Source organism: Dryas octopetala, chromosome 8 (assembly GCF_963921425.1).
Source record: "Dryas octopetala chromosome 8, drDryOcto1.1, whole genome shotgun sequence".
In the NCBI taxonomy this organism is placed as follows: domain Eukaryota; kingdom Viridiplantae; phylum Streptophyta; class Magnoliopsida; order Rosales; family Rosaceae; genus Dryas; species Dryas octopetala.
Window position 1 is genome coordinate 7,686,867 of NC_141373.1, and position 9,308 is coordinate 7,696,174.

The 9,308-nt window shown below is 35.4% G+C and overlaps 1 protein-coding gene across 1 annotated transcript; it reads right to left on the reverse strand.

Moving 5' to 3' along the window:
* Positions 1-1,368: 1,368 nt before the first annotated feature.
* Positions 1,369-4,979, reverse strand: LOC147276746 (methylcrotonoyl-CoA carboxylase beta chain, mitochondrial-like). Its single transcript, XM_086255064.1, has 10 exons — positions 4,650-4,979; positions 4,419-4,538; positions 3,878-4,312; positions 3,620-3,710; positions 3,211-3,452; positions 2,951-3,115; positions 2,303-2,377; positions 1,906-2,037; positions 1,663-1,719; positions 1,369-1,572 (listed from the first exon to the last, which is right to left on the reverse strand). Exons 1-10 carry the CDS (start codon positions 4,854-4,856, stop codon positions 1,369-1,371), a joined length of 1,728 nt encoding a protein of 575 aa, XP_086111190.1. The 5' UTR covers positions 4,857-4,979.
* Between the last annotated feature and the right edge of the window lie 4,329 nt (positions 4,980-9,308).

Genomic DNA, 9,308 nt, shown 5'->3' on the forward strand with positions numbered 1-9,308 from the left:
GAAAATATTAATATCTGTAAAAATGATCCCGTCCGAATACAAATTCCGATATTAAAAACGGGATGAGATCAATCCCGTCCTTCCCCCTTGGTCCCGTGTCCACCCGTAATTGTGTGTGTTGGAAAATGGGGTTAAATGGGGTTGGTGGTGAAATTTGACTACAAATTGTTGGATTTGAAAGTGATGAGTTTGCTTATATGTACAAATGTGGCATGGTCACCACTTGGCTGGACTGCTTCAATACCACCAAACAAATGTTGATTTATTTAGGAAGTAAGTAATTACTTTCGTTTTATACTTTTATGCATTGGGAATTTTTCTAATTTTTTTCGTACAAAAAATTAAATATTTATAAAAAAAAAGTGAAGTGCTCAAATACTAAGTGATTAGTAAATTAATACGATCTTTCAAAGTCTTTTAAAAAATTATCTTATAAAAAAATCAATCAAATAAAAAAATATTTAATTTATACTAACAAAATACTATTTAATTATTATCCTATTTTCATAAGATTTCTTATTCCGTTCTAATAAATCAAACACTATTTAAAAGTGTTCTATGTTCTTAAATTCCTATCGTTTGATTTTTTAAAATGTTCCTAAATCTCTATTTTGATAATTTTGAAAGTGAAGTGCATACTTAGAATGGACATTAGAATGAAATAGAATGAATTCATTAAAGTGACCACATGTGCTCCACGTCACCCAATATGAGTTATTCATGTGTTGGCTTAAAGTGACATCACACGTGCAGGAGCGTGTGAGAATATAGAGAGTTATCCCACATTAGAAAAGTATAACATTAGAAAGAGACTTACCACATAACTATATAAAACGATATTGTGGTGAGGAAGGTAGACCAAGTTGGTCGTGTACATATCCCTTTCTAAGGAGAAAATCTGGACCCTCATTCAGACTGCGTCACCTTGTTAATTGAAGATATGATGGGGTTTTCTAGGCTGATGGATGTCTTCACCTAGTTTCTAATGAACCAAAATAAAAAGGGGGTTCTTATGGAATTTTCATATTTGCATTTAAATTAGAGCTGTTGGTTTTGCTAATATTATCTGCAAATTTGATTGTGGTAGAAAAATTATTATCTCTTTCATAAATCATCCGGAAAAATTATTATATAAAACAATAACACCTATGTGGCTCAAAGTTCTTGATGAATTGTGAAAGCACATAACTCTTGCGGTAGTGGACCAAAAACCTAAAAGGCGGTTGGTTGGGATTCTTTTGAGGATTGATATAAATGTGTTGAGCAACAACATTTCAAAAAAAACACAATTGAATCAACAAGCATGTAGCAAGCACTCTGGCTGCTAACGTTTTCTTTCATAGAGATTATTGTTGTTCTACTACTACATTACATTCTGAATACACCGTACTTGGTTTCTTCTGGGTCACGGTTTATAAAAGCGGAGATGCAGAGGCCTAAGACCTTTCTTGTGTCGGCTGGATCGATAATTCCATCATCCCAGAGCCTTGCTGTGGAGTAATAAGGATTTCCTTCTCTTTCATATGCCTCCACTACCTTTGCCTTGAAATTTTCCTCTTCTGCCTTGTCCCACTGAAATACATGCACACAGAGCAGAGAAATTAAAAAACAGTGCTTTTGAAAATAAGTAAATCTTTCATCGCAGACAGACACAAATTCTACCTGAATTCCTTGCTTTTTCTTGTTGCTCCTTTCTAGTTGAGCAAGCACACCAGCAGCCTGAGTATACCAATTAATAAAAACATGTCAACCCACACCTAAAGCAGCTACTAGTGAGATACAACTCAAGGAAATGATCGATCTATGCTAGCTATCTATGAATTGGATAGGAAATAAGATAATGGAAAGCTATTTCATAAATATACAGGAAAAGAAATCACAGATTTGTTGCATGAAAAAGGTCACCTGAGCACCACCCATCACGGATATCCGGGCATTCGGCCAAAGGAACAAGAAATCAGGACTATAAGCACGACCACACATTGCATAAGTGCCTGCACCAAAGCTTCCACCAACTATGATAGTAACCTTGGGGACCTGCATAATTAAATCATAGTTCAACCTTTTTCTCCCCTTTTTATTTGAGATTCATGATTAAAACATAAAAGATGAACCATTAACATTTTTTAACTGAACACAACAAGTAGCATATATATATATATGTGTGTGAGCACATATAGGGGGAAAAAATGACTAACATAGAAAATTCAGGTGGAACTAGTATAGTGGAAAGGAAGAAACAGCCATTAGCCAATTTACGATGCTTAGTTCTATATATATTAACAATGAAATAAGAACAAACCTTGGCACAAGAAACTGCCATCACCATTTTTGCTCCAGCTTTTGCTATACCATTTGCCTCTGCTCTCAAGCCAACCTACCAAATGAATAACTGTTATGGTTCCATGCTAGTTTTATGCCAGATGGCCACTTTTCAGTTGTTGAAAAAATCAAGAAAAACGCATTTTTATCATTACTTGACTTCTAAACTAAAATTTCAACCATTAAAATATGAAAGGGCATTTACTTATTCTCCATAAATTCTGCATTGAAGAAGACACAGACAAATCATCAAAATTGAAAATTCTTAATGGCATACAAATGTTCATACTATTGTATGTTATTGAACCAAAACAAAGCTGCCCATGCATAAACAAAAACACGCGTGGTTCAGAAGAGACTGCCAGTTTGCCACTACTGGATAAAATGCGTAAGGTGAAATTCCAAGAACTAACTTAGAACTGACCTATATTTGGTGTTGTATCGGATTACAATATAATCATTTTGATTTTTAAAACACTTAAATATAATATTTGCTAAAAAATTATAAGAAATATTCTTTTGAAAGCTTTTTGCCCATCCAAAGTCATTGTTCAACAAACCAGAAAAATATGAAAGCTTTTTGCCCATCAATCCACGCCCTAATAGAAAGAACAATTAGTTTACGTACCATAAATCCAGTGATGTTTTGGAGGAATAACAAAGGAATGTTTCTTTGAGTACATAATTCAATGAAATGGGCCCCTTTTAGAGCAGACTCATTGAATAATATCCCGTTGTTTCCAATAATTCCCACAGGTTGTCCAAAGATTCTACCAAAACCTGTTACAAGAGTCTGCACAGACGCTATTGAAATTACAAAATACATAGATTAAAAGGAAATAAATAAAATGATAAAAATTAAATTAAAATAGGTGAAAATCCCCTCACAGTGCCAAACAATTTCTTGAATTCATCAAATTCGCTTCCATCAACAATGCGGGCAATAACTGATCGAATATCAAACTGCTGCTTATGGTCTGTTGGCGCGATGGAGCGAAGTTCCTCTACATCATATATTGGTTCCTTATACTCAGAATTTATGTTCTGCAATCCGCTTTTCAAGCCTCGTTTCCCAGCCGTGTGCAAGTTCTTAATAATGTTCCTCCCAAGAGCAAGTCCATGGAGTTCATCTACGTACAAGAACGCTTGAGATTACATATACGATCACAAATGGATAGTATCTCTCTCTCTCTCTCTCTCTCTCTCTCTCTCTCTCTCTCTCTCTCTCTCTCTCTCTCTCTCTCTCCACATACGTGCATGTGAGGTTTAAAGTATAAACTGGCACAAAGTAAAATACCATGAGCAAAATAGTCTGAAACTCCCGATGTCTTGCAATGCACGCTTGCACCCCCCAAATCCTCTGTAGATACTTCTTCTCCAGTAGCAGCCTATTGAAATATTTCTTGTCATAATTCATATATGTGCACACAATTCACAAACGTACATTTGGGCACATTTTTATAACATTCCATAGAATAAATGCAAGATGGTGTACCCAATAAATCATGAAAATCATGCAGGAACCATTTGGAACGCCAGAAGGCTAGAAAATAACCTTCACAAGCAGGGGTCCTGCTAGAAATATGGTACCATTTCCTTTAACCATAACACTCTCATCAGCCATTGCAGGAATATAGGCACCACCAGCAGCGCAGAATCCTAATACCAGCGCAATTTGAGGAATGCCTTGAGCAGACATTAAAGCTTGATTGTAGAAAATCCTACCAAAATTCTCTCTATCAGGGAAGACTTGGGCCTGCTTGGGAAGGAAAGCGCCTCCACTATCAACAAGATATATGCACGGTAATTTGCATCGAGCGGCAATCTCTTGCGCCCTAAGCTGTTTCTTAACAGTGATGGGATAATAAGCCCCCCCCTTAACAGTAGGATCATTGGCCATAAACATACAAAGCCGTCCATGGACCGGTCCAATTCCAGTAATTATCCCCCCAGATGGTAAGGATTCTTCATATAGTTCATGGCCTGCAAGCTTATTAATAAATTTATAAAATAAAAAAAAACCCAACTCATGGTTTGCTAAAATTGGTGTAATTTATGGCAAGCTGTATTAATTGGAGAGTGAAATGAATAGAAACCTGAGAAAGCTCGAGGAAAGAAGCACCAGGGTCGAGCAAGCGATCAATGCGTTCTCTGGGGAGGAGTTTATTCCTGCTCCTGTTTCTCTTCACAGCTACAGGTCCTCCTCCAGCAAGCACCTTCATCACACACAGCACAACCCAACACACACATAAATCAGTTGCTGGGCACAATACAGACATAAACAAACACATGCATGCGGAGCGAGAAAGAGAGAGGAGGAGGGGGACCTTTTGGATGTGGGATTGGAGGTCCGAGATTAACACGTCCATGGCGTTTGAGTTGCGAGAGAAGGCCTCGGAATTACGATCAACTCCATCAGGAAGGACTCCCAAGCAGTAATCCCTCCTTGTCAGTACACTAATTTGCAATGCTGCGCTTACTGACTTCCATGATCCTGAAGCCGAAGCTGTTCTCTTCGCCAATATTCCAAGCATTTCGATCTCTTTCAGTATTCAGTGACCAGCCTTACTCTGTTTATGTGGAATGCCTATCCGTACCGGACTAGCTGTATAGTATTTTTTTTTACTGTGTTAACGATAAGGGTGCTTGGAAGATGATGACGATGACGGATCAAGATTTAGCTGCTTTTGCAAACGAGGGACTTGTTAACGGGGTTCGTTGGAAAATGGGGTTGGTGGTGAAATTTGTAACCACAAATTGTTGGATTTGAGAGTGATGAGTTTCCTTATATAGTTATATGTACAAATGTGGCATACATGGTCACCACTTCGCTGGACTGCTTCAATACCAGCAAACAAATGTTGATTTTTTTAGGAAGTAGTTAATTACTTTCTTTTTATGCATTGGGAATTTTTCAAATTCTTTTCATACAAAAAAATTAAATATTATAAAAAAGTGAAGTGCTCAAATAATTACTTCTAATTGTGTTGTAAAAACACTCGATTGGCTTTGCTAATTGCCTCCAACTGTTGCATATGCTCATTAGAAAGAGAATTACCACAGAACTATATAAAACGATCTGGTGGGGAGGAAGGTAGACCAAGTTGGTCGTGTACATGCATATCCCTCTCTAATTAAGGAGAAAATCTGGAGCCTCATACAGACTGCGTCACTTTGTTAATTGAAGATATGATGGGGTTTTCTAGGCCCATGGATGTTTTCACTTAGTTTTTAATGAACCAAAATAAAAAGGGGGTTCTTATAGAATTTTCATATTTGCACTTAAATTAGAGCTGTTGGTTTTGGTAATGTTATCTGCAAATTTGATTGTGGTAGAAGGCTTTTCGTACTCTCATCGTATGAGATTAAAAATATTGACCAATTCTTTTTTGTTACACATAATGAGCAATTTTAGTGTCAAAGTGGGTTGTCCTTGCTTTCCTTTATGCATACATATATACATACACAAACATGCATACATATACATCAAAATATACGCACATATATACACATATACTAGCTAGGTAGCAGCAATATATCTTGTTGGTTTAACAGATGATGATGAGGATGAGAATAAGAAAAAGGAAGAAATAAGTCAATAAGATATGATCTTCCACAAACTCCCAACTTTTAATTACAAAACACCAGTCTTAGGGAGTATAGTCCATGATAATTTATCAAATACATTTACCAAAGTTAGAAGATCGACTTTTTTTTTTTTTTTTTGACCAATTTAGAAGATCGACTTTCAAAGTCGACATCCATGATAGTTTTCCCCATACAGTTAAGGCCTTCAACTCCTTATTCACCTCTCTTAGTTATAAATGACTCTACAGTCATAGAACGTTATGCCATGAGGCTGCATGCAGCAATGAAATAGTATGTGTGATTGATAGAATAACTTTCACACATACATTAGGAAAAAAAAAAACGATTTTAGTCCATGTATGTGTTTTACTCCAAAAACAAATTAGGTCAATGTACTTTCAAAACTCCACATTTGACCATATTTTTCTATTATTTGCAATCTTATAACATTTTGCACTATCATGAAATTTTTTTTCAAATCAAAATTAATAACTTTTTGAAACTGGCAAGTTTTACTAAATAATGACCGAAAATCATGTATGTAACCTTAAATTTGAATTCCAAAAAAATAATTAAAAGAAATCTCAAACCCTAAAAATTATGTGAGCCTCAATCTCCTAATTAGCAAATAAATACTAAAATGAAAAATTAAAATTAGTTTTAGAAAACCCATAAGATGGTACGTTATCAATCCCCAAAAAAAATTCTTGGAAAACAAGTGGATAATTCCCAAATTGAAAATTTGTATAGTTAAAATTGTCTTAAGATTGCAAAAAAAAAAAAGGAACCAAATCCGGAGTCTTGAAATCATAGGGACCAAACCAGTTTTTGGGATAAAACACTGTGACCAAAATCATTTTTTTCCATTAAACCATAATATTAACACTTCAAATTCAGAATTAAAATGCATAAATAAGTAACGACGTATGAGTATGAATCGTATGATCCACCCTAAAGCATCATTCATCGAAAAAGTTGTCTGTTTGAAGCAAATAAATGGACAAATTAATCATCATTAATCTTACATACATAACATACCCAACCTAGCTATATATCTACCTCTGCCCTCCCCAGCAACCCTATGCATACAACGATCACATTACTGAATTAAATTCAAACCAAAATACGATGAGTAGTTACGTAGGTGATGATCGATATAGTCTTAAAAGTGTATTCATTATCAACGACAAGATTAATTTCTTCCAACCACATGCCGTCAGTGAAATCAACCAAAACCTCTGCTGTGTAACCTTTTACCACACCAGCATCAAATGCCTCCAACTTTATAAAATAAACCAAAGAACAAATTTTAGACACCCGATCTCCAGAAGGCAGCTGAATCTCAAACTCATGCCATGGCATCCGGGAATCTCCTAGAACTCTCACAAACTGCAGTCGGGCATTCTACAAGAGATCGAAGTCAGGCCATTTCCATTAGATGTAAACAAGACCATAACTAATTAAGAAACTCTTCTAAGAAACAACAAAATCATGCACTCTTGGAACATAAATATATTATAAGAGGAATTTGCACAAATAGTCCACTTATTATTCACTTTGCCTTGGTTCGATCCATGATTTTTTTTCGCCATTTTAATTCACGAACTAACTTAAATTTGCCCACATAGTTCATTCCATCAAAATATCACAAACAGACGTTAAATAGAGGGGCAAAATGGTGATTTCACGTCCTAATTTAATCCAACACTGCAAATGATCACCTTCGAGACATTTTATCAAACACTAAGAAAAGGTGATTTGCTCTATATAATAATTTAAAAATGGCTTAACAGAAAAGAATAGCATATCCATAAACGAAGGAATAATCAATGAGACATGCATACATTTAAACACTAAGAAAAACAAATTAAGAAGACACTTCTGCTTTTCACAAATTAGGTACTGCTAATAAACAGAAAGGGCTAGTGAATTAGAGGTAGAAGAGCATTTATATATGAATTCAGAATTAATGTTATATATGAGTTGATACATTTCGCTTGTTGAACTCTCCTGTGGCGAAACGGGCAGGCCTAGTCCTCCAGAACCCATCTTAATTTTGAGAGTATATTCTTGTATGATTGTATCTAATCGAGCTTTTTTCTCCCCCAAAAAACCTGGCCTTGACCTAGAGAGAGAGAGAGAGAGAGAGAGAGAGAGAGAGAGAGAAGTAAAACATATATAAGCACAATTTCCATTTATATGAAGCCTGTTTCAAGCCAGCAAATTTCAGTAAACAGTGGAAAGTTTATATCAAAATTCTTACGATGTTGGTTTTGTACGTCAGTGGAGCCGATATTTAAGTATACACACACACACACACACACTCACATATGCAATGAGCAGGTTACTGAATTAAATTTGTAATTAATGATAATAATCAAAGTAACATGGCATAAGATAGTTACCTACCCTGTCTGTTAATTACCAATCAGTTTTAACAAGCTCCCATTATCAACAACAAGACCAAACAAATCGAGAGACAGTATAGGGCCACCAAGTAGTACGTACAAAAACAATTGCTTGGTAAACTTTGACCACACCAGCATCAACTGCCTCCAATGTCAGATAATAGCATTTACAACTACTGATAATCTGCAAACTTGCCCTCACCACTCTCACAAAACGCAATTGGGCATTCTAAAAGAAAAGCCAAAACATTAACAAGAGTTAAACAATCAAACATTGATATACAAAACCATTATAAGTAGTAAATAATTGATTTCTTTTTTTTTTAATATATAAATTAATAAAGAAATAACTAGATGCAGAAGGAGGGCTTGAGATTGAAAAGCCCTTGTTGTTATTATTGTTGTTAATAGCTGCACTCTCAGTTTCAACAGCCCCAACCATATGTTAATTTGTCAAATCAGACATAAACTGCATGCATAAATACAAGATAATCAGTTTAATTAATTCAATTACAAATGTCTTTTTATACAGATAAATTGAAACAGTGAAGAGTTTTATTTTTGGTTCTTACCTTAGATAAAGGGAGAAATGGAGAAGAGACTGATGGCCGGATAGATAATGGCATAAATGGGGCCATGTCTATTCTTTTCAGACAGTGATGACTTTGTAGAGAGAACGAATGGAGACAAGTTCATCATAAACTCCTGTCTCAGGTTTACCAATTAACTAGATACTGTGCTATTTTCTCACACAGTGGCCACTTATAAAGAGCAGGGGGGAGCCGTGAAAAGACGTCAAACATATATGCAATGCTTGAAACAGAAAATTAATGGGCTTTAGAAAACAACGTGGGCTTGAACTCCTATAATAATCTGGTTTGTAAATTCAAACTCTAAAAAATATTTATTTTTTTAATTCAAAATTAAGTAGAGATATCCAAGGGTTTAAATTTCGTTTTTTAGGGGTTCCGAAATTTTAACACGGATTCG

Bases quoted from the DNA above. Each gene is read 5' to 3' on its own strand.
- LOC147276746 (XM_086255064.1), bottom strand. From the start codon at position 4,856: ATGCTTGGAATATTGGCGAAGAGAACAGCTTCGGCTTCAGGATCATGG. The intron at 4,313-4,418 runs GTTTCTATTCAT...TTTATTAATAAG, and splicing joins CTTTCCTCGAGCTTTCTCAG to CTTGCAGGCCATGAACTATA. The intron at 3,711-3,877 runs GTTATTTTCTAG...ATATTTCAATAG, and splicing joins CAGGACCCCTGCTTGTGAAG to GCTGCTACTGGAGAAGAAGT.